This window comes from Daldinia loculata, assembly GCF_022478755.1.
Source record: "Daldinia loculata strain CBS 113971 unplaced genomic scaffold F4817scaffold_3, whole genome shotgun sequence".
Classification (NCBI taxonomy): Eukaryota; Fungi; Ascomycota; class Sordariomycetes; order Xylariales; family Hypoxylaceae; genus Daldinia; species Daldinia loculata.
The window spans coordinates 453823-480306 of NW_026054857.1; the positions used below are offsets into that span (position 1 = coordinate 453823).

The 26484-nt window shown below is 36.1% G+C and overlaps 2 protein-coding genes across 2 annotated transcripts; both read left to right on the plus strand.

Annotated features, from left to right (window-relative positions):
* Nucleotides 1-2039: 2039 nt before the first annotated feature.
* F4817DRAFT_324680 (RNB-domain-containing protein) lies at nt 2040-5396 on the plus strand. Its single transcript, XM_049301662.1, has 2 exons — nt 2040-2399; nt 2463-5396. Exons 1-2 carry the CDS (start codon nt 2204-2206, stop codon nt 5225-5227), a joined length of 2961 nt encoding a protein of 986 aa, XP_049163205.1. The 5' UTR covers nt 2040-2203; the 3' UTR covers nt 5228-5396.
* A 9797-nt stretch (nt 5397-15193) lies between these two features.
* Nucleotides 15194-16854, plus strand: F4817DRAFT_365829 (uncharacterized protein; the record flags this gene model as incomplete). The annotated part of the gene is made up of 2 exons (XM_049306919.1): nt 15194-15329; nt 15406-16854. 2 exons carry the CDS (start codon nt 15194-15196, stop codon nt 16680-16682), a joined length of 1413 nt encoding a protein of 470 aa, XP_049163206.1. The 3' UTR covers nt 16683-16854.
* Nucleotides 16855-26484: the final 9630 nt, after the last annotated feature.

The window sequence follows — 26484 nt, forward strand, 5'->3', positions numbered from 1 at the left end:
CTTTTTGTGTGCATTTTGATAAAGAATAGCCGATGTTGCTTACTTGCGCGACGGGATACAGTCTGTGAGGGCTATGGGTTGAACAATAGCGCACTCCACGCGATGCTGATATATCGTCCGATGTAGTTTACCATCCCAAAGTGCCGCGGGATCGACTAGGCACCTAGAAGCAGCAGCACCACCACCCTCTATGCAGTACGCCTAGTCAGTCAGTCAGTCTGCCTGTTCCCTGGCGTCTTAATAGAATAGTGAGGCTATAGACGCTGCGCGCCCTCGCGGTCACTTGCACATCCTCACGACCGTGATAGCAACCGTAGAACGCGGGAGTAGCGTGTTTTCTCACCACACCAGTTCAAACGTGACTATTCACATGGCCTGCCGACCTTGGAAGTTGGTAAGAAATACGCCCGTATAACAGGTAGGCTATCGTACCACTTTGCTGCCGTCAAGAGACCTACTTCCCAAGCCATTGTCGATCTCGCCCTATTTAGTGAGAATGACTCCATATCTCCATCACCTAGACCTGTTTTTTCCCTTTTCTCCTATCTTCACCTTGCAAGAAGTCAGCACATATTCACAAACTCCTAGACAAAGACGCATTAATGGCAACACCAGATACAAGATGCTATAATTGCTATAATTGCTATAATTGCTATAATGCTATTTTTAAAATTGAAGGGTTGCGCATATCGTCGATCGACCGGGGGATACCAATGAGAACAAGGCAGTGCGCCGCGGGAAAATCTGCCGGGTAAATATGTGGATCATATGAGTCAGATTTAATATAAATCCGCAACCGCATCGCGTTCCTCTTGCGATGGGGTTTGCGCCCGGCAAGTTGCCCGTGTTTGAGGTGATGGAAGAGCCGGGCGGGCTGGGAAGTGGGGGAGAACCTTGTAGTAAGTGTTTACATATCTCCTATTGAGTTTCACGGCTTATGCGGATATCTTATTTTCCGTCGGTAGTCTCTTGTATAATCGATGCTTGGAAATTATAGCGAAGAGATGCTTGGATGTTGTTATTAGTAAAAGGGCATAAGGATCACACATTACATGGGTTAAATTGGCAGTTGGTATGTTGAATCTTGATTTATAGCAACTATTTACGTAAAAACTTACTCGCATAGTAAAGAAGGATTTTGGGTCTTTCATCCTGGAGTTCAAGGTTTGACAATATTGAAATGGTGGTGAGAGAGAGAGTCTAACATAAAGTGATTCTATATACCATAGCGGGGTAGGGTGGGTACAAGGAACCGTTCGATAATTGAAAAACGTTCCCTATAAAGTTTTCATACCATAATAGATGCCTCGTTCTCTATCGTAAGAATAATTCTCAAAAGGGGAACGGTTCTCTATTAAAGAACGTTCCCGGAAAAGTGGGTCCAAAAGGCTAAAAAAAGGTTAAAAAAGCTAAAAAAGTCAAAAAGCGTGATCCTCGAACCCAAAGCTCTTGCGTTTGTGTAACATTAAATCTATTAAAGTTTAATGTTTAAAGTTTAGTATTTAAACGTTTGAGCTAATGGAACAAGGTGGCCAATCTCATCGAATTATTTTTTAAAAATTTAATTGCTTTTACCCCTTATAACTTTTACTTTCAAAAAAGAAATTTTTACTTAAAAAAAAAAAAAATTTTTAAAAATTTTTAAAATTTTTTTTTTCTAAGTAAAATTAACAAAAATACTTCCCAAAAAAGGAACGGTTCTTTAAAAGGGAATGGTTTTACACGTATCAAACGGCGGCTAAAAAGTGGGTCCAAAAATTAAGGTCTAGGACCCACTATTCTCAGATTTGGACCAATCAGAGGCCTGGAAACAGGGAACCGTTCTTTAATAAAGAACCGTTCCCTATAAATAACCGTTCTCTGAAAACCCCCATTTCCGCTATGGTATTCAACAACTCAATTAATAAATTACATAATAACGGACCGGTGACAGCCATAGACAGCTGGCAGTAGAAAGTACCTTAGTAGCTAATTACCTTAGATAATCAATAGCTTAATATCAAACCCTTTATCGATAAGTCGCGCTTAGTGACGCTGTACAATTTCACTGCGATTTGCATTGCAATTTGATCATCCAGCCGCGCCATCGCCTTCGTTACTAAACATTGAGAATACAAAATTTCTTATCAAACTTCTAGCACTAGGGAATGCTAATGCTAGACGAACCAAACTGAAATAATAAAAACGGAAACTCATATTCAAGATGACGAGTCTCAAAAGACCTCAGGGCGCTGACTCGTATTCTCCGAATCTCTCGAGCAAGACCTATGTGAGATCTACCAAGAGCGGCAAGGTCCAAAAGATTGTGCGCGAGGTCTATCTTCGCCAAGATATTCCTTGTTCCTCCAAGCTATGTTCAAAATGTCTTGCCACAGCACCAAGAAACGCGAGCGGAGAATGTGAGTTTTCATATTCGGTTGGCAAGAAGCTCCTATAGTTATCGAGACTAACTTCAACTCAAGTAAGCCCGTTCGTCCTCTCGGACAAGCCAGCAGGCACCAAGGCTTTCCCGCAAGGACATTACCTTGTGCCAGACACAAATGCTCTGCTTAATGCTATGGATCTGTTCGAGCAGAGCTCTGCATTTTATGACGTTATTATTTTACAAACCGTCCTAGAGGAACTACGCAACAGGTCTTTGCCGCTATATAATCGGCTGATTGGCCTGACTAAAAGTGAAGACAAACGCTTTTACGTATTCTTCAACGAGTTCAGACTCGAGACCTACGTCCCTCGAGAACAGGATGAGACCATCAACGACAGGAATGACAGGGCCGTCCGGCAAGCTGTCAAGTGGTACAATGACCACCTAAACCAGAACAAGAGCAAACAGCTACCGGTAACGGTCATGCTTACAGACGATAGATTAAATATCGAAAAGGCCAAAAAGGAGAAGATTCCGGCTACTACATTACGTGACTACGTATCAGGACTCGAGGACGCAGACCGACTACTCGACATGATTCCTGAATCACAGGAGCGAGGCATATCCAGAGATAAGAATACCTCTGAGTTCCTCTATCCCGAGTATTATACCCTCTCAAAGATGATGACCGGAGTCAAGAGTGGCATTCTCCATCAGGGTATCTTTAATGTATCCCCGTACAATTACCTTGAAGCTTCGATCAAGGTCCACGCGTTTCCAAAAGCACTTATTGTTCTTGGACGTGAAAACATCAACCGTGCAGTAGACGGAGATGTTGTGGTCGTGGAAGTTCTCCCCCAAGACCAGTGGAAGGAGCCCTCTACCAAGATTATCGAGGAAGAAGCCATCACGAAGAATGAGAATGCCGACAATGAAGAAGGTGGTGATATGGTTACCGAACAGGAGAGGCGAGCTCTACAAGAGCAAGTCAAAAAGACACATGGTTTAAGCACAGAAGGTCGACCACAGCCTACTGCAAAGGTGGTCGGTATAATCAAGCGAAACTGGCGTCAATATGTCGGTCATGTCGACCCATCATCTGTTAGCCAATCTGGCACCCAAGGTAGAAAGCAAGAAAGTGTCTTCCTAATCCCGATGGATAAGAAAGTACCAAAGATCCGCTTACGTACAAGGCAAGCTGGCGAGCTTGTTGGAAAGCGAATACTCGTCGCAATCGATTCGTGGGATCGTGAATCTCGGCACCCCGTCGGTCACTTTATCAGGTCTCTGGGTGAATTAGAGAGCAAGGCCGCGGAGACTGAAGCGCTACTCCTCGAGTACGATGTCCAATACCGGCCTTTCCCGAAGACAGTGCTAGATTGCCTACCTAAGGAGGGACACGATTGGATAGTACCACCCAGCACCGACGATCCTGGTTGGAAAGATCGGGAGGACCTTCGGGGCCTTCTTATCTGCAGTATCGATCCTCCTGGATGTCAGGATATCGATGACGCGTTACACGCAAGACCACTACCAAATGGAAACTTCGAGGTCGGTGTTCATATTGCAGACGTTTCGCACTTCGTGAAGCCGAGTAATGCGATGGATACCGAGGCAAGCATCCGAGGAACGACTGTCTATTTAGTAGACAAGCGTATCGACATGTTGCCGATGTTGCTAGGTACTGACCTTTGCTCCTTAAAACCGTACGTAGAGCGTTACGCGTTCTCGGTGCTCTGGGAAGTCAATCAAGACGCCGATATCATCAACGTGAGATTTACCAAGTCTGTCATCAAGTCTCGCGAAGCATTCAGCTACGAACAGGCACAACTACGTATCGACGATGCATCTCAACAGGATGACCTAACCCAGGGTATGAGAACGCTATTAATGCTGTCGAAGAAACTAAAACAGAAGCGAATGGATGCTGGAGCTCTAAGCCTCTCATCGCCCGAAGTCAAGGTCGAGATGGAATCGGAAACCTCGGATCCGATTGACGTCAAGACTAAGGCACTGCTAGATACCAACTCCCTTGTAGAAGAGTTCATGTTACTCGCCAACATCAGCGTTGCGAGTAAAATCTATGAGGCCTTCCCACAAACAGCCATCCTACGTCGCCACGCCGCGCCACCTAAGACCAACTTTGACGAGCTAGCCAACCAGCTCAAGGTGAAGCGCGGATTCGAGTTACACTTCGACTCGTCAAAAGCGTTGGCCGACTCTCTAGACCAATGCGTAGATGCGCGAGAGCCGTTCTTCAACACACTGGTGCGTATCATGGCGACGCGGTGCATGATGAGCGCCGAGTACTTCTGCGCAGGTACCCAAGCATTCCCCGAGTTCCGACATTACGGTCTCGCGTCTGAGATCTACACGCATTTCACGAGTCCAATCCGACGATACGCTGACCTCGTCGCCCACCGCCAACTCGCAGCCGCCATCGAGTACGAGCCAATGCACCCATCGGTGCGCTCACGCGGACGCCTCGAGGCCGTGTGCAAGAACATCAACGTGCGGCACCGCAACGCGCAGCTCGCGGGCCGCGCCAGCGTTGCGTACTACGTCGGACAATCACTACGAGGCCGGGTCGCGGAGGAAGAAGGCTTCGTGATGAAGATATTCAGCAACGGGTTTGTGGTCCTGGTGCCGAGGTTCGGTATCGAGGGCTTGATTCGACTACGGGATCTGGCGGAGCCGGAGCCGGAGAGCGTGTTCGATGCGGACACGTATACGCTGAAGACTAGTGGGAGCAGGGAGGTTACTGTCGAGTTGTTTATGAAGGTGGTGGTGCGTATCCAGGACGTTAAGGATGAGGCGACGGGTAAGAGGGGTGCGAAGATGGAGCTTGTTAGGGCTGGTTAGATATTTTGACGAAGTGAGGGAAATGGATTTGGGGGTCTGGGTGTTGTCGTTTGATAAAGGGATAACACGACATAGCTACAAGAGTCGAGTGCTTGATCATGAGATTCTGTTGTTTAGGCGTAGTTAATAGATATGCCTTCGTCGACAATAGAGAACTGTCACTCGTGAACTCTAATCTCATACTCGTTCTACGTCCTGACCTAGGCCTTAAGATCTCACATCTCACTACTTGATGACTTACTAACTAAAATACTTCTCCCCGAGAAACAGGTCTTACGTAGACTTCGCTACTACGGACGGTAGTAACACGAATGAAACAGGTGGTAAATGTGTATATAGTCAAGCGCTACGACATGTATGTTTATCGACAGAGCCAGGATCTCTTCAGCCATCCGTACTATCTGCAAAATTCTTTCCATGGTGTCTGTCTTACATAACATTAGCTAGTTACTAGGTCTCATGACAGGTACTCAGAGTATCAAGGTAGGAAATAGACAAATGCTTAAACACATCGCACTTGACCCCAATATAATGCAGAACTATATATTACATCTTGGCCGCGAAAGAGAAGGAATGATGATACGAGTAGTATATGGGCTCTAACCTAGACTTTAGAGACTGAGACTGACTAAGATGTAGGTATAATGACTTCAAGTTGTATATTCTAACCTATGTAGTATGATGTGGTTGGTATCCGCCTGTAAACTTCCTAAGAGAGCGGCTGGCAAGCTTCTACGAGCGCTTCGAAGGGCAGGGGATGGACTAAGTAGGTAGGTAGGTACATGATCTGTTCGGTATTTGCTACATGAGCAGCTCCTTGACCTATCCTGTCTACCTACTTTACTACAGCACTAACGCTGGAAAAGTAGCATCGTATTGACTTGCCTACTAATGCCTCTTCACCAGATCATCTCCGTAGGTAGGTATCCCGAACTCTTCATATGATACGACCCAACCTACCCCCATTACAGGTAGGTAAGTAAGTAAGTTCGGTATCCTTACCGACGACAAACCCCCTAAAGCCAAAGCTCTCCTATCTATCCAGACACACCACCGTCTCCAAAGTAAACCCATTTATTTCGTATCGTATCGTATCGTACCGACATGACATACATACCACAGGCTGCAGTTCGCAGCATCGGGTTCTTCCGGACAAGCGAGCGCTGCAAGCGAGTAATGACAGCTTGGACGCGGCGCCTCATAGGCCACCGCCTGCGTATTCACACATACATACATATGCATCTAAGAACCGCCGCCCCTGGCCCTGGCCCTGGCATTCGACATCTGGCCTTCTTCTGCTCGGCCTCCTGGTACCCTGCATATACACTACAAATCCTATTAACGTAGCTGCACAGCAAGGCGTCCGCGAATAGGAACCGCCCGTCCGGAACTTACCGCGCAAGTACCGGCGCAGCGTTCGATATTGAGATGGGCGTGCATAGGTACCTACATATGCACGTACTCGCGCGGTCCAGCCATAGCTTCCGTCGTGTTCTTCTGCGCGTGCCCGGTCCCCTATGTATTTACTAGGGAGGCGTGAAAGGTTTGGGGGGCATACATATATACATGGACTGCGGATGCACGGGTTAACTCGCCGTTACTGAACGGGGGATGTTACGTGCGAATCTATATACGTGGGACGATGGGAATTTGGTTGGGAATGTGTATTGTACAATCGACGTTGTGAATATTGTACACTACATACGTAGTGTAGGTAGAATGAAGATGCTAGAATACTTTGTATTCACGTACGTAAGTATCTAACCTAATCTTCATCCCAACTTCCCCTGCCGCCGGGCTATAACAGACGTCATTATAGGATATATCTGATTAATAAGGTAAAAGGTTAAAAGGGAAGAAAAGGGGTGCAAAGATACGTCAGGCCCAAAACGGCAATGAGCTCCTGATTCGAGCCAAGTGGCGATCGAGGCCGTCCGATTCGGGAAAGCTTGCGGGTCTAAAATGGCATGTAGCGCCGGTGCCACAGCCCGGAATGGGTGACGTCCGGTGGGATATCCTTGTCGGCGGTACAATGCATGGAATACAAGTTACTAGGATGTTGAATGTTATTTGGTGGAGATGTTACTTGAAGTAGTTAATAAGTATCGTATTGGTTTATTTGTATGGTAAGATACAAAACTGTTCGAAGATTCTAGCTTAATCTTTGCCTGAACAGGTAATTTTGGATGATAAAAGTCTTCCCGAAAACACAAGATGCGTATCTTGCCATAATATTTCGTATGTCTTAATACCTCACTCTTTTAAGTAACATCTCCACCAAATAACATTCAACATCCTAGTAACTTGTAGTGGCGGGTTTATTCGATCTGCTTTTGTTCATGGCGGCGTCGATGGGGCATGGCGGTTGGGGGGTGCAGAAAGCCAAGTGACAAGTGACAAAGGTAACGGTTGGCTGAACCAGCTTTCTGGGAGTTTAGGACAGTAGTGCGTATTCACATCCCAGGCGATGATGAGCAGGGCGAACAACTCGAGAAGTTCGGAGCGCCACAGTCTTAGTTTTTCGCCATTACGGGCCGTTCTGAACGAAGACTAGTATGTCCGTTCGCCTTGGAACTTAGTTAAACAAGTTAAATTCTGATGCCCACTTCGCAAGTTTGTTATAGATATTGTGTAGTTCCAACTGGGAATAGTAACTAGGTTTGCTTCGCGCGGTTACGGCATTATCCCACTGTCAGCCAGTGATATCGGCACCAGTCTACACTATGTAATTAGCTTCTTGCTAGCCGAGACTCGCGCAATGAACGCACGACCGGTAATTCCAAAGTGGATCTTACCATAAGAGATCTATTACTGTAAATGGTCAAAGAGACGTCATGCCTGTGAACCGATCAAGTGGGGGATGGGATGCAACGTAAAATTAAAATCTCCGCAAAGAAGGTTGGTCTAGAAGAACCTTGGCTTAACCTGGGTCGAGCGTCTGCGCGGTGTCTCCGTGAAATGACCTTATTGCTTCGAACCAGTAGAATAGCGCCGCACATGGGCAAACCCCTTGTTCGAGCTTCGCGATTCGTTACCGTCGGTTGCGTGGGTGGCTGGTTTATTAAAACATCAAGGCGTGCAAAACCTACGACTGTTGTTACTCGACAGCAATACGCAATAGTAGTCGATTAGAATGTCATTGCGCTGAGGCGAGTTAAACAACGAATTCCCCTAACTTCGACGCAAGGGTAGCGTCTCGCTGCCCAATGCTATGCTTTCGAACTACACTCCTATCAAGTTGCGCTTTTATGATGGCGCCTTTCAAATAGGCTACTTCGTGAGGGACGAGATTGTATGGTGGTTTTCAAGACTCGGATAATATATTTCTTCCCACTGATGTGGATACGGTCGACGTCTATGATAGGCACGAGGTATATGGCAATAAGTCGGTGTCATAAGAGTGCCATTGAAGAATGCAACTTTATAGCCGGCTAGCTATAGTGACCACCCCGCAATACACTGCCTTTTCTCATCAATGTTTCGGTTAGCATCGCTACGTGACGGGAGCTAGTCCTCTCCGCGATCCGTATCTCAACATATTTCGGTAGTCGTGATTATAGTCGCCTGGTTGAGAGTAGCGTAGCTCTATGGCACGCGGTCAGTCAAAATTTCATTAATAAACAACCAGACCCAATGACTAGTAGCTCTCATTTAAGGCGCCTAGAGTCACCGATACGCTGACGGAACGAATACTACCGTCAATATTGTGCTTACAATAGTCCGTATATCGAAATTTTTGGTACCTAACGGCCCTTCACGATGAGCGGTGTGTTATAGTCTTGGGTGATGAGACATAACGTCGGCGCAACTGACTAATAGAGTTTCTTGCCACATATACTATGGCCTTTATACATAGTCTAAACTTGAAGGCATATCGTAATTACGCTCATAAGGTAGGATTACGGTGATATTGGTTCGACGACGCGTGATTGATTATTTGCGCCACTCGCGAGTACACCTTTTGAGTCGTTAATATGTATGTGATAGAAAAAAGGGGTATCTCAGTAATTTGTTCCTTCTATCGGTTCTCATTTCGAATGCCGGTGATCGATTTCTGGTACAAAAGCGAAGTAAGCGTGACTGAGCCCATCTCGACGCGGGGAAACTCTGTTGGGCATCAAGACGAGCGCTTCGTGTTACGCATCCGTGGCGGCGCATTTACTCTCGGCCTTGTCGAACGATTACGTCCTAAACTGGAATGCTTGCCTAAGCCGCGAACCCGGTTTGGAGGGTTGGCCGCCGCCATACCTTGTCAAAGGGTAGGGTTGCAACATAGGCATCGCCTAGAGAGTTGGTGGTGAATAGGGAATGTCTTGGTGTAGGATCACCCTGACGTCTCATCGGTACCTTTGTAATAGCGAGCTAGATGGTATTTTCCGAGAGAGACCCTAGGTACAACGAAGCTCCTACGAATATAGGTAGAATTTTTGTGGCTGTTATCACATATGAATTTTGATATTGGCATGGCCAGTATAATGCAGCTGAGAGATCAAGCTGAACTTGAAACGTATCTTTCGACCTGGGGCAAGCTGCTCGATTGCGGACCTGCTGCAGACCTGCGAGTCATTATGCACCTTCGCAACGACGGCGGATACCAGCTCCACTCAGAGGATACTAAGCAGGTCATATGGTAGTATGCCGTGACCGCAACGCGGGAAATACATCTTGCTTCTGGCCCTGATGTGATCATGTATGACCGGAACAAGGCGTTATGATTTATGGCTCATTAGCTATGTGATTTAGCCCTTTGACTTCTTTAGGAATATACCTAATGTAGGGTATCCAATCAACAGCATGTCCTCAGCCGTACCTTAAAGGCTTACTACTTGCATGAGGGGACAGACAGATTATTGCGCAGGAACGAATATTGGCCACGGGATCTTTCCTGCAGAGTGCCCTTTTCAGCAACTCTTCGTGATGGTGTGCTTCATCATCAAAGGCATACCAGAACGTCGGGACGTTTGTAGGATTTAGAAAGGTAAGACTGGCGGTGAAATATTGGAGTAGGCTTGCCAATATTGAAGTTGAGAAGTTGAAGGATGAGAAGAAAATGGACGAATGAGGAGAGAGAGATGTACATGGAGAGTGGGTCGTATGTGGCTTATCGGTAAGTTTAGCGCGTAGGGCTGCCTAGTAATCCGTAAGTCCTTATAAGTTAGGTACATACGTGCCACACCTTACGGAGCACTTAGAATTATGTACATCTATACATAGGTGCATACCCTTCATAAGGTATTCCCCCAAATACTCTCTCGTATTAGCGAGCCTTATTATTATCCGCAAAGGGATGAATATCGGGTTAAGCTCCAAAACCAATAACCTTTACGTATAATATATGCAAGCACTTCAGATGTTTACATCAAATGCCCGTTAAGCGACCGGCAGGACAACCTAAATTAGATTCGATATATCGTCATCAATTCGACGTGCAGCCAGCATGCCGAGCAACCCCACGACCTGTCAGGTACGCTGCATCGCGCTGCTGCAAGGGCGTTTGCACGTAATCTCGACTGCATACCTTATACCTACTCCAACGTACCATTTATACCTATGTTAGATATTAGGCGAATTTACGAAATCTACATATTCGTGTCTTGAACAAGCTTGTCTCATGTCCTCCCGAGACAAGGCTGAGTAGCGTGCTACACAACGCGATAATTCATCGGCTGGCTTACATTAGGCATGTAAGTAAGTCACGTACATGTTTAATGCCCATACGTTAGGTACTTAGCTAGCCAACCGCCTAGGAGGCATATAGTCTACATAGCGTTCCCTTGCTTGCTACGCCCCGAGGATGCATTCACTATCGAGTCATGTGGCCGTCTTTATTCGATCAGCTAAAGTGCATAGTAGATTGCTTATCAAGAGGATTGTGATGTGCATTGTCGATATCGTATAACCAACACGCGCCATGTACATACACTAGAGTGCACCAATATAAGACGTGTAAGCCCTAAATACAGAGTGAACCAACCCTAAACCAACATTCCGATGGTTCGGAGAATTAATGACTTTGTCCGCCCCAACCTTCGAGAGACGGCATGAGTTGGTAGCGAGTAGCGAGAGGGAGAATGGATATTCCCAATTTCGAGTTTGCCATCTCCACAACTTTTGCTATCTTTAGTGTACACACAATACAGGCAATGCAAACCAAAGCTTCTTGCTTTGCCTCATTCCCGTATGTACATACGAAGATCAACAGGAGAGTTTTCGGTCTTCGGCTTAGCAGACAGACGATGACTGACTAGCTAGTCGTAGCTGTAAGCCGTAGGCATTAGTGTAGAAAGCTATGTATGTATATATGTAGTATGTATGTAGACATGTAGTATGTATATAGACATGTAGTATGTATATAGAGCGTTAATCTGGGGATAATGAGCAATGACATCGGCTCGTACGATAACTACGATTGATACGAGTGGCTGAGCTGTCCGAGTACCTCAAGACAGATGCTTCTGGTTTATCTGGAGAAAGACGATTATCATTTTATCTCTGGTGTATGTATGAAATATCAGAGCTTGGACCATAGTGGCATAGTCGACCAGCCGATCCCCGTAAAGAACGTACCTACTACGTAGCTAAAGTGCTAACGGAGTTAACGGGATCGGTTACGGTTAATTATGGGGGCCAACGTGCAAATCTTGGGATTTTCTCGAGCTTCTAAGCTCCAAGAAGATTGGCGCGCGAAGTCTTCCGTTACATCGCCATCGACGCTTATTTCTATCGTGAAATTACATTGTGGCATTCGCCCAATTTTACACTCTGAGCCTCAGGAGATTTTCTTAAGCTTGACCGCTTCTTCTGGCCTGGCTGGCCTGGTCATTTGATCGATTTTTCTCAACACCATAACTAAAAAAGTTCGGAATATTTTTTCGTGAAGCTCGTAATATGTAATAAACGGCCGGTTCAATATTTCGGAGCCGACGACGCTTCTGTCCATGCTCCCGAGTGTAGGTACATCTTACATGTATCTACTGTAGTCTGTAGTTGGGCGAGGCTCATGTAGGTAGACTAGGGCACATTAGCAGCTCAACATACCAGGCCAATGGCAGCCGTACACGACGGCTGACTCTTGTTTCATCACCTGCGGGTTGAAAGCGTCAAATACTCTTCACCTAAGCTCAATCTACTGCTATTCGCCAGGCCGATTAGATAGGTGAGGAGATCTCGGTAGCTTTCCTTGCCCGACAGGGTGTCGTAGTTGCAATAGGAATCAGGAATCGAAGCAGGATTAAATGTTCCGGACTATGGGGTCCGAAAAGAAGGGGATCGCCCAATGGAAGTCCACACCACCACCGAACCGCCAACGGAGGTTACAACACCTTCAAGGTCGGGTAACAATTAGACCGAAACCGGTTGTCGATTCTTTGAACACAACATGAATTGAAGCACGGCATTGTGGCTTGTTTCGTCTTTCTTATTATTGATGACGTACATCGGTATATGGATCCTCTATTCGAGACAACGCCGGCGATTATAGATGCTTGCTTTTGTTTCAGGATCGGTCCGTATAAGTCAATGTCTCGTCATATCTAGTCGGTGGCCTAGCCCGGTCTCTGCTCCTGCGATAACATAGAAGTCATGATTGACAGCCGGAGAAGATGATATGATATTGGCTAGAGACAATTGCGAAGGAGGCTGTTACATCTCGTCCGCTTAGGGCAGAACTCTTACCTGGCCGAAGAGGTTGCACGATGCTAGACTCACATTTACGGACAAAAGCTCAGCCTGGTTAGCTCGCTCTTCCGATTTCTTATGCAGTGGCAAGCAGCATGCACCGTAGAATCAGGACATGCAAAGACCGAACGGCGGCGGGTTTCATTCATCCTACCTTCCTACCAGCCTACCTTAGGTACACCAAGCCCAAGCGGGCAAAAGTCGAGTAAGCAAACGCCTCCGAGACAAGACGCACACGCGATCGACGAATCCCACGCTCACGATAGCACGCACGTTTCTAGCACGTTGACGCTCCGGAAAGGGAGGGGGACGTCAGATTGGCTTGACGGGCCCTGCCTAATATACTCAATGCGTGGGAGCGTGTAACCCGGTTGCCACAAGTTGTGACAGAGATGCCGATGCGAGGTCCCGTTTTCGGTAGACAATAAAAAGGTGCTCAACCCGGCCCTGAGAGCGCTGCTATTCGCTAGATCCAGAGAACCCCTCCTCTCCTCCTTTTCTGGCCCTGCCCTGCATACCTCGACTCTTAAACTCGACTGAGGCTAGTGTACTTTATTCACACCACCCCGCCTAATCCACGAGACCCTACTTTTGGAAGAGGTTGCCTTCTTAGATCTCTCATTCGCCAGCCTCTATTCATTTATGCCTCGCGTACCTGAATCTTAGTAGAAGCCCTACGAGGAAAGAGTACTAACGCACCCCTCAAAGTAGGTAGGTGAAGAAAGGCTGCAGCCCAGGTCTTGTCTCAGAGACTGAAAAGAAGGGCCGCGAACACCTGGGGTCTCGTGGGCCGTGTTTCTCATTATCTCGACATCGACTGGCCCTACCGAGCTTAACCGCACTTTGAACAGTATGCACCATGTATGTAAGTAATCCGTAAATCGTAAATCGTGGGATGTGATGGGGCCAAGTTGGGGGAGAAAGCCTTCAAATTCCGTACTAGGAAATTCCTGATCCTGACGGGTCTGGGCAAAAAGTGTACCTTTGATACCGTACGGATTTCTTCGTGGACCAAGCTTTTTGCGGTCGTGGGTCTGGCCATGAAATGCAACCCTTGCTAGGTTCTCTATTATCCGAGGGCGTCAACTCTAAGACTACCTAACATAGGTAGGTACCTACCTAAGCTAACCCCCCCTGTCTTATCTAGGATTAATGTTAGTGTATGTAAGTAGAGACGTATTATGAGGTGCAGCTACACTACAGTAGCTCTTCTGCGCGGCGGCGGCGATCGTCTGCAAGCCAAAACCCAAGGTCCCAACCGACTTTAACAAGGTCGAAGTGCTGCAGTATGTAGATCGATTACGAAGGAATCTTCTAAATAAGTCCTTCGGGAACCCGCTATATCCAGCAGCAATGAGTCTTTTTCTTTTGCCCGTTTTCCAGCCTCATCTACTTATCATCTTCTAGCTCTTGTCGATCGCTGTGATGGGGTGTCTAATATGTATTAGTTCCTGAAATACATACCCACACACATGTTCTCGAAACAACCCGCGCGAAAACATACCTGGACTTACATAGAGCTTCCCCCTTCCCCTTGTTAAAAGCAGGCTCGCACTCACATACATGGTGTACACTATACCACACCTACGTCGTATGTACGCCGCACCAAGATCCACTCCCCTCTTAATTACAACCGCACACCCTCTTCGGCGTGCGCTGTCCACATTTCTCTACGGCATGGTGTATTATTAACCCTTGTAAATCCGGTCTGTGTAGGTGAATGTCTCCTCCTCTCCTCCACACGCAAGTGGGAATATCAAGATCTCTTGCCCCCTCCCTCTCTCCAGTCATTTCTCCCTAGCGTAGATTTCCTCTGCGCACGGCTCCGTTTCGACCAGCAGCAAAAAGATCACCCTGGGTATAGAGCTTGCGCTCTTATACATATGGGGTGGAATACTGTAATTTCGTATTTCGCCAGTCCTTTGTTTCAAGCTTTGGTCTCCAGCGGGGATTCCCTTCTCCTCCTTGCATGAAGAGACCAACTTACTGTAAACTGAATATCAAGCTTATTCTTCCCTGTTCCGCCGCCCCTCAAACTCCAACAGGTTATTGAGTGAGAGACGCTTATTAAGTGTTAGTTGATTTCTTCTTACCCGTTTTCCCTAACAATCCAGCTGCCGTTTTCTTTGTCTTAATTTCGCTCGATTCATGCTACGAATACTTCATAACAGCCAGGCGGGTCAATGGCTGAATGTGACTTCTCATCGATTATTTACGTGGTGAACGGGTGATGAGCTTTGATGGATATTCGTCCAGCTGCGCTGAGACTGATGACCGGAGACGCTCGCTATGATATTTTTTACCGTCTTTCTTTTACTGGGCTTACCTGGTGTAGCTCGAACTTCACGATTAGATGCTCGTCAGAATGGCCCAAGTGGGAACTCTTCGGTAGTCCTGCCATTGCCAAGTCTGAGCAGCCAGAAGGGTTCGTTCAAGGCAGACGGTGTTGATTTCCGTGATACTCAGTATTTATAAGCCGGTTTGCTAACTCCTTCGTACAGAACCTCTGGCACCTTCACTGGTAGCTACTTTGTTACGGGTTACCACTCCGTCGAGCATCACGAAGCAGGAGCGTGGCCTACAAGGTCTTGACGGTATCGGTCCTCCGGACCCGCCACCCCCGCCCGCTCCTGGAAGTCCAACTCCTCCAGTGGAATTATCGCCACCGGCAGAAAATACTGCTAATCCAGTAGCGGCACCGACTATTGTTGATGTTGAAATTGTGGTTGGCGCAACAATACTCACTCTCGCTTCACCAACTACTCCAACTACTGTAGCTTTGCCCGAAACTCCATCAGCCCAGCTCACGACTATCATTACGACAAATTCTCGGTCGGCGGGATTACCCTCACCGACCACTTTCCTTACCTCTAAAATCACATCTAGTGTTACCAGCTTGACACCGAGTGAAAACTCTAAAGCCACAGCTATTGTGCCAAATTCTAACACTATTTCCTCACCTACCGGAATAGTTACGATGACTAGTTCTACTCCGACTCCTAGCAGTGTCAGCCCGAATGATAACGGAAGTGGAAGTTCAACATCAACTATCGTCCTTAGTACGGTTCTGAGCATCGCAGGTGTAGTTTTGATTGCAGTGGCGGCTTATTTATGCACGGGAGATCGGCGGAGAAGATTACCAATGTTTAACAGAGGCATCACCCCGATCGGTGACGACGAGATAGCAACGTGGAAGTCGAATCGATCAGCAGAGAAGGTTAATAGGTTTACAACTCGGCCGACTCACTCGCAGAACGGATCGACATCAACATCTACCAGAAGAGCCCCAAGCTTAATCCAATATCAAAACGGTGCTAGGCCGTCTCTCGAAGTAATATCGCCTAGATCGTTTATCGGCGACAAGAACAGTTTTGACTTGCCGCAAATTCCTGGGGCAGTGTTAGCACGGGCACCGAATGCACGATCTGGTCTGACGGACGAGGCGGTTCCTGGAGACGACCCATTCCTACCAGCCCCGAGACGACACCCGTCAAGATTGCATAAACTACCGCCGAATTCGCCTGTCATGAACAATCGGAAAGAATTGCGTAGCAATAGTCTAAGAAGTTTCTCTGAACCTTCATGGCGGGATAGTGCAGTAGAAACATCGCCTCCTAGGGGCTCGAGTGAAGGCTTTGCGCGAAGCCATCGTATCTACTCGAATTCACCGCTTCCGCCGCCGCCGAGACTATCTTATGGCGAAAACGACCAATTTACGGGCTTATCGCCGCCTCCGTCGCGGCGGAATGAAAGCACAATCGGATTGGCTGTCGGCTGAGAATTATGATCTGCTGTCTATTTTTGACATCCAAATCCCATCCCTCTACGTCCAAACCTTGGAGATTTACCGGGGGGTGTATCTAGACGTGCTTCGTCTGTTTCAGCCCTCGAACGTGCCTTGGGGAATTAAGAAGGACCGGCTCGACTATCCTTGCGCACCGCCGAAGAAACAACACCATCATACACGTGGATCTTCGACGGAACGAAACTGAACAAAGAGGACCGTGCGCTCTCATCGTTCAGGTTGCTTAAGGGTCAGCCTCGCTTTGGAAACTGCATACATATTAGCTAGCCAATAGCAAGCCCTTTTACCTCACCTGTCAGCTTCACGCCCCTTTTCGATGCATCAACATGATGTCATTTTTTTATTCATCCCGATTTCTTGCCTTCGTGGCGCAACGCCGACAGCAACAATATATATTTTTAATTGCATTAATTTGTTTTCTTCATTAGGAGTTTTTGGGAACGTCAAGACGCGAGAAACGCGAGACACGGAGGATATACCCCGGATTTTTTTTTGTTTTACCCTGGAAGCTTATTGATGAAGCGTTGTGGCATCCTCCTAAGAGGGATTTGACAAGATAGCATTTCTGCATTGGGCATGGGAACAATATCTTGATGATTTATCATCATGTTATTAAAGATATGAGGACGTTGCATTATGAGAAGCTCAAGTAAAACAGGGCGACAAGGCAGAAAGAGCTCTTATTGTTGCCCGGACTCATTTAACCCACTAACCTAGGGAAATGGGCCTTTAGGGGCTTGAGCGGAGGAGAGTATAGGGGGAGTATACCTAGTGAGGTATACCTACTAAATCCTCAATTCTCTAGCGACTTATAAGATTCAGTCTGTAGATAAAACTACCTACACTTGTAGTTGGCTTGAAGCCTCCTGCTTGCTATTCAAGTACAAAATTTAATTGAAACAAAGTAAAACATCATGCTTACCTTCATGTCCAGTTCTAACTGTGTGACACTAAAGATATGACGTTTTAAATATCTTAGCTTCCATTGGTGGTGGCCTTTGGTCTTTGGTCTTTGCTAGCTAGCCTTAAGTTTTCGTGGTTGTGAAATTACAGTTAATGCTAGGCTCGTGCTCGGTTCAAATTTCCGTCAGTCCGGAATCTGCATCTGCGAAATGAAACGCATGCCGAATCACAACATTGCAGAAAGGGAGGATGGGGCCGTTACGGAGCGGCCACAACTGGGGGTATCCCGGGGATCTCGTGGATCAGTGATCGCGATCATCGATTCTCGTGTCTGCCACGTTTTATTACCATGTTCATCAATATTCGTGATTCATGCGTGTGATATTCCTTGTTGTGCGTAATCCTGTCTGTGACTACCGTTAACCTTGCAGCCGATCAAACATTCTTCCCCAGGGCAGGTTGCTTAAGTGGACATGTTTTATGCGGCGTATTCCGCTGCCGTTCCGCGTTCCTTTGCAAGAGCATGGCTTTGATTTGCCTTCCCGCGTGCCGGTGATTGATAGTAACGAATATGTCTTATTACACGATACCATCTTGCTCATTTCTTATACGGCACGTAGAGTTGCCGAATGTTGTTTTGGGTGTGTAGTTAAAACCCCGAAATAGGTATAACTAAGTCTCATCATAAGCTGGCTCATTTGATAAGAAGACTGAACCTCATTGGGTTGGTCGGAAAATTCAAGTGTTTTAAGGGGGCTGGATTAAACTTGTCTAATTGATAACTTGTTGAGCCTGGAATCTTGGAGCGATCCGGTAGTCTAAGGTGTAGGTGGTGTAGCTAAAGTGATCCAAATGCTACGGTTTAAGACCTAGCTTGCCTCAACTAATCAACCTGGTAGAGGATATTGCTTTAATGCTACTCATGGTATGGACTGAACATACCGTAAAGGCGGGGTACGCTGGTACACAATAATTATAAAGTTAAATAATGATTATCTTATATTACAATTATTAATTTATTATATAATAATTATTAATTAAACAATTATTATATTTTAAATAATTATTATACCGTTAAATTAATATAGAAAATAACACGTAATATAAATATTTAAAGTTATAAATCCCATTTATTATTTTAATTACATTAATATTATTTATATATTACCAATTATATTAAAATTATATATATATTATAATAATAAAATTAATTAAGTATTAAAAATAATAAAAAAATATAAATTATATATTCCTTTTTAATTGTTATTAATTATTACTAGTATAAACCATTAATTTAAAAACAATAAAAAGTAAAAGTTTATTATTTTAATTAAAATATTTTTATAAAAGATTTAACCTATTAATAATATTAATATTTAAACCATAAATATTAAAATTTAAACCAATTTACTATAAATAAAAAAAATCCATAATTTTTTTAAATAAAATTGCAATTTCGGAAAAATTTAAAAACCATTATAACAATTTAATATTTTAATCGTTTAAAATATATTTAATATTAAAAATATAAATAATATATAGTTTAATAAGATTTATTACTATTATGTTAATTATAATAAGTATATTTTTTTATTTTTTTATAATTTTTAAATCAAAAATGTTGTTTTGTTTACCTATTTTTTTTAAAAATATAATTATTAAAAAGATATAATATTTTTTATATATATTAAAAAAGAAAATATAATTAATAATATCGATTTAATTATTATAATATATAATTAAATCTTTTTTATTAAAAATAAAACGTTTAAAATCTTTATTATTATATATTAATTAATTAAGTTTAAATATTATATTAATTTTTTATTTATATAAAATAAAAATTATATGTAAATTATTAATTTAATACCTGTTAAAATTTGTAATATTTCTTTTTTTATAATAAAAAATAATTTTATTTTTTATTATTAAAAATTAAATATAAAAGATTATTAATTAAAAAATTATTTTTAATAATAATTAAATTATTTATTTGGATTAAAAATTAATTATTTTGGCAAATGTTATTAAAAAATTTATTTTTTAATTTTAAAAGATTAAATTTTTTAATTGGTAATTTTATAAATTTTATTTTAATAAAATAAAAATATTAAAATTAATTATTAAAAATTTATTTAATATTATTAGTGAAATAAACCATGGTTTGTGTTAATTTATTTAAAGGGAGGTATAAATTTACTTAAAAGATATAAGTAATTAATTAAATTTTACCTTACAAGTATATTATACCATTTTTTTTTTTTTGTAATAAAATGGTTAATAAAACGCCTTATTATAATCCCGATAATAAATTGATTAAAGTTGTTAAAGAAAATGTTTTAATAATTATTTTATTTTAATAAGTATAAGGTTATTATTTTAAATAAAATGGGTTAAGTTAATTATTTTTTTAAAAAAGATTTTATTAATAATAAAAAAGTTTTAATAATTTTTATTAATTAACGAAAAAATGTTAAATTTAAATTTATTTTAATTAAATATAATGTTAATTTTTTATTTTAATTTATTACGATTTAAACAAGTTAAAATATGTTTAAATAAAGTAAAATATTATTTATAAAACGTTTAAATGTTATTGGTAAGTTTAAAATTATTTTGTTTAAAAGTGTTTTATAATATTAGTTTTAAAATTAATTAAATATTAAGTTTTATTAAAAGTATTTTTTTAATATTTAAATAATTAGTTTTATATATTTAACGTTTAAATTATTTAAATAATTAATGATTAATTAATATTAAATAAAATTAAAATTAAATTTAAATTGATATAAATAATTAATTTAGTAATAAATAAATTTGGTTTAATAAATTTTTTATAACCATTTACTATTAAGTATTAAATATAAAGTATTTTTGTTTAATTGGATTTAAACGTTTTATAAGTTAATTTAAATTTAGAAAAAAAAAAAGGGTAATTTATTAATAAAAGTCTTTTTTAATTAACGTATTATAATTAATTATTATTTTATATTTTGTTATAAAGTTATGGTAATAAATTATTATATAAATATTTAATTATATTATATTTTTTATATATAAAAAATTTTTTTTTTTATTTTTTGGTTTAATAGTTATTTAGATTTTTAAGTTGGTTTATAATGTATTAAAAATATAAATTGTTGTTTAAAACTTAATTTAAAAAGTAAAAGAATTAACATGTAAAAATATTATTATTAATGTAATATAATATAGTTAATTAAATATATTTTGGTTATTAGTAATAATTTATTTTAAATTTTTATAGTTTTTATTAACTGTTATATTTTTTATTAAAATTGTTATATTTTTTGCTATAATAGTAAATGTAATAATAATAAACTTAATTAATTTATTATGTTTATTAGTTTATATTTAAAATTTTGGTTTTAAATGTTTAAACCGAAGTTAATTTTGAAAGAAAATTGGTATGATTTTACCTTAAAAATTATGCGTTAATATTTTGTAATTAAAAAGGTGATATTTTGGTAATTATAAACGTTGAGTTTTAAGTGGTAATAAAAAGGTATAAAGATGTAAAGTGTATTTTTATATAACGTTTATAGTTAAAATATTATTTTGGAAAAGAAAATGTGTTAAATTTAAAAAATTTACGAATTTAGAATGGTATAGGTTATATGGTTAAGTAAAAATAATGTTTAATGTTAGTGTTATTATTTTAAATTAATTTAATATGTTTTTTACATATTATATTTTAAATAAAATATGTAATATTTATTAATTATTTTTAAAGTTAAGTAAAGATTGTTTATTTCCCATTATTGGCTATATTTATTACGTTTTACTTTTTAATAACGTTTTATTTTTTTTTATATAAATTTAATTTGGTAATAATATTAACCATAAATTTAATAGTTAAATTTTTTTTAATTTATGTTAATATAATAATTGCAGTAATAAATTTAATTTTAAAGGTTTTTAACGTTATTATTCTTAATTTATTATAGGAATTAATTATTGTTATAAATGGGTAATGGTAATAAAAAATTAATTTATTAAAGTATATTATTAATAAATATTATAATTTATATATAAACCAATTTTTCTTTTTTTAAAATATTTATTTTAACGTTTATATTTAAATCTTTTAATATTTTTAATCTTTTAATAATTTTAATAAAGTTTAAATTATAAGGCTTAAAAATAAAAAAGATAATATAACCGGGACGTAAACGGTTTTTTACCGGAAAATTATATGGTGTAATATAATAATTTATTAAATTCCGATATAAATTTGTAAATATTTTAAATTTATTAATAAAAGTTATAATAAGTAAAGAAAAAATAAGTAATAAATTAAAAAACATTTGGTTTTAAAACGTTTTAAATATTTTTTATTTAAAATATTTTACTTTAAATTTACTTTTAATGGGGTAAAAGTAATAAAATAAAACAATATTAAATACAAAACCATTAAACTTAAGATCCCACTTTTTTATAATTATATAATAAATAAAATCTTTTTGTTTAAAAATCCTGGAAATAATTTCAAGCTTTTAATATTTAAAATATTTTTTTTACCGTTTTTTATTATAAGTTTTAAACAAATTAAAATTTTTATAAATTTTTTCGGTATAATAATTTTTAAAAATAAATATGTAATAATATACGTTTTTCTCGGAAATATATTTACTTTTTATATTAATAAAAAAATAAAATTTATTATTTTTTATTATTAAAATAATTTCTAATATTTTAAGTTTAAATAAATCTTTATTAATATATTGTTAAATTTATAAGGTAAAAATTTCCTAACTTTAATTTATAACAAATTTTACTTTTATATTTTAATTATATTTAATAATACGGCCAATATAAAGGTTAATAACTTTTTTATTATAATTTTTAATGTTATGGCAATAATAGTTATATTTATTATATTAATAATAAATATTATTACCAATAAAAATAAAAACTTATATATTAATAAACATATAAAAATAAATCTTTTAAAAAAATTAGTTAAAACTAATTTACACCCGAAACTTATATATTTTTTTAAGTAAATTAATAAATTGTTTAAGATTAATTTATATATTATTTATAATATTTAATAATATATAAGCTTTAATTATTAACAAAAGATCGAAATAAATAAGTTTAATTAAAGTAAACGGTTTATTAAAGTTGTTATTAAGTTTATTATTAGGTTTATTATTTTAATTTGGTAATGTTTTTTTTTTTTTGTTACGTTTTTTAAACTTTTACTTATAAGTTATAGCTTTTAATTGTTTAAGGATTTTTTTACATTATTTTTTCGTTTCCATTAATAATTTTTTTACTTTTAAAAGGATTTTTACCTTTTGTATATTGATAAATGGTAAACGTTTACATTAACGATTAATTAAAATTAAAAGTTATTTAAAAAAATTAATAAAATTTAAAATTTGGTTTTTATTTTTATTATAAATAAATTAAAGATTTTTATAAAACATAATCCATTTATTATAATTAAATCTTTAAAAGTTAATAAAATAGGTAAAAAATTTTTTAATAAAAATACTTTTTATAAATTTATTTTATTTTATTTTAATAAAATGTAAAATATTAAGATTTTACTTATTTTTTTCATTTATAAATTTATAAACTAATATTTTAATAAGTAAAATAGTTTTAATTTGTAATTGGTTAAGTTTTATAAATTTATTAAAAGGTATTTTTTTAATTTATATTTTTTTAATTATTAAATTAAAAATATTAAGCTTTTTAGTTTTTATTTTTTCATCTTTAAATTAATTAAAAGGTTTAAGTTAAAGCATTTTATTTAATTTTTTATTATAATTAACAACTTTTAATATGTTAAAAAAATTAAAGCATATAATATAATTATCATATAAATTTACTTTATTATTATTATTAATTTATTTTAAATTAATTTTTTTTATTACCTAGTTATTAATATTAAAAAAAAAAGTTTTAAATATATATAAAAAAAGGAATTATTTAAATTAAATATTTAAATTATAATTAATTTTTGTTATTATTAATTTTTTAAAAATCTCCGGTTAAATTATTTATATTTTTATTATAACCGTTATTTCTTTTATTTTTAATAATTAATATTATTACGTTATTATTTTATAAATCTTATAATTTAATATTAAATTAAATTAATTTTTTAACAATAAAAGAATTAATATTTATTTCTTTTTCCTTTTTATTTTTATTTGTTTTTATAAATTTTTTATATTTTTTGGGTAAAAGTTTAATATTGGAAAAATTTATATAAAAATGTAATATTTTAATTAATTTAAAACTATTAATTAAAAAAAATATAAAGGTATATTTAATAAATAAAAATGAATAAAAAGTATAAATATATTTATTTTAAAGAAAAAAAAAGAAGTTAATGTAAAAGTTGTTAATGTTTATATTATTAAATATAAACTGCCATTTAAGGTAATATAATTATTAACATTATAACAATTATAATAAAAATTAATATAAAAAATACTATTAAAAAATTATAACTTAATTAAGTTATTATTAATTAATAAATATTTTAAGAATATATAATAAAAAACCATTTAATAGTAAATATTATAAAAAAGGTTTTTACTTTTTTTTTTTCTTATACATAACCGCTTTTTTTTTTTTTACATATAACCCATTTTTTTTTTACTTACGTATTAATAATTTTATTCTTTTATATAATATTAATTATTAGCTTTTCTTAATTAATAATAATTATTATCATTTTTTAATATATAAGTAATAATAACTTAATAAAAACTTTTTAATATTATTAAAAAAAAGTAAATTTATATTTTATTTTATTTTATAACATTTAATATATATATAATTAAAAAAAATATTAATAATTTATTGTTATCTTTTTATTTATAATTTCCTTGTTTTTTTTTTTAAAGTTTATTTTTTAAAACTTTATATTTAACTTTTTTCCACTTTATTTTTTACTTTAACATTTTATTATTTTATTTACAATTAATAAATTATTTTATTAATAATTTCTGTTAATTATTAATTTATTTTATTTTAATTTTAATAAAATAGTTAATAACTTTATTAAAACGTTTATTAATAACGTTATTAACGTTAATTTTAACATTTATTATAATTTATAATAAATTTTTAACTTTAATATAAACCAACTTTTTAACATTTTCCATATTAATTAAATTAATATATTTTAAAACTTTTAATTAATTTACTTTAATATTAATATATTTTTAAAACGTAAATTAAATTTACAATATTTATAATTATTATTAAAATAAAAACTTAAACTTTATTAAAAACTTTAATAATTTTAATAATTTAAACTTTTTTTAAACACTAGGTTTTTTTTAGATTTTTAATCATTTTTAAACTATAATTACATTTAAAACTTTAACTAAAACTTTTATTAATATTTTAAATATTTTTATTATAAAATTAATTTTAAAATTAAAAAAAAAAATAATTTTCGAAAAATTTTATTTTAATATTACATTAAAATTAACTTATATTTACGTAAAATATATTATTAATAAAGAATTATTAACTTATATTAACTTTACTTTTAAAAAATTTAATAAACTTTTTAATAAAAAATACATTATTATAAAAAATATTATAAAATTTAAATTTTAAAAACATTTTATTGGCATAAGAATAAATAAATACATTTTTTATTATATTAAAAAAACACTGTTTAACGTAAATTTATTTTCCACCGTTTTTTATAAATTACGTAAATATTTTTTTAATTAATATATAAATTAAAAGTTTAATTTAATTTTTAATTATATTTACATAAGTTTTATTTTATATATCTTTTTATAATATCAATTGATTTATTATAAAAACTTATATTTTTAATTAATTTACTTAATTTAAATTTTAGTTTAATTATGATTTTAACATTAAAGTTAGTAAAAATGTTTTTGTTAAATTTTTTAAACTTTACATTAATATTAACTTATTTAAAAGTTTATATAATAAAACTAATTATAAGATTTTAAATATTAACTTAATCTTTGCCAAAGAAAATAAAAAAAAATTAACATTTTAATATTTAAAATAAGTTTTTATAAATTTATTTTTACATATTATACTTTTTGTTAAAAAAGAATTAAGATTTAATAAAGTTATAAATTTAATTTTATTTTTAATATGTTATTAAAATGTTTTTAATTTATTATTAAAGCAGTAAAAACGGTATTTTAATTCCGTAAACAATTTAACTCTTTTAAAACTCCATTTTTATTGTAACCGATACATTTCGCAAACACGTTTAAGATTTTTTCGACCGCATTTCCACAAATATAATATTTTCCACCGTTAAAATAAAATATTTTCCATAAAAAAAGTACATAAATAAAACCAAAAAAAGGATTGTTATTTTTATTAAAGGTATTACATGTAAATTGCTTGCATTAAAATTAACAAATTAAAAAATGCGCATTTATACCTCGTTTTTTTCCGCCAAAACTTTTTTTAACTTTTTTTTTAATAACAAAATTAACTAACAACTTAGATTAAAATAAAGACGCCGTTAAATCATTTTACTTATCCTTTTAACTTTTAAAAAATCCCGTTTAAATAATTATCCAAGTTTTTTAAATAAAAACATTTCGTAACTTTACTTTTTTATAAATTCTTTTATATTAACGTTTTTAAAAACCATATCGCAATTAAATTTAATAATTAAATTAAAATTAATAAAAAACAAAAAAAAAATAATTGCAAATTAAATAACACAAACAAATTATATATTAACTTTAACATAAACGTTAAATTTAATATTAACATAATTAAACATTTTATAAACCTTTTAATTTAAATTATAAAACGTATTAATAAATATATAATAACATATTATTAATAAATCGTTATTTATATAAAACTTTAT

Coding starts and splice junctions, on each gene's coding strand:
- F4817DRAFT_324680 (XM_049301662.1), top strand. CDS start 2,204: ATGACGAGTCTCAAAAGACCTCAGGGCGCTGACTCGTATTCTCCGAAT. Junction 2,400..2,462: donor AAGAAACGCGAGCGGAGAAT/GTGAGTTTTCAT, acceptor CTTCAACTCAAG/TAAGCCCGTTCGTCCTCTCG.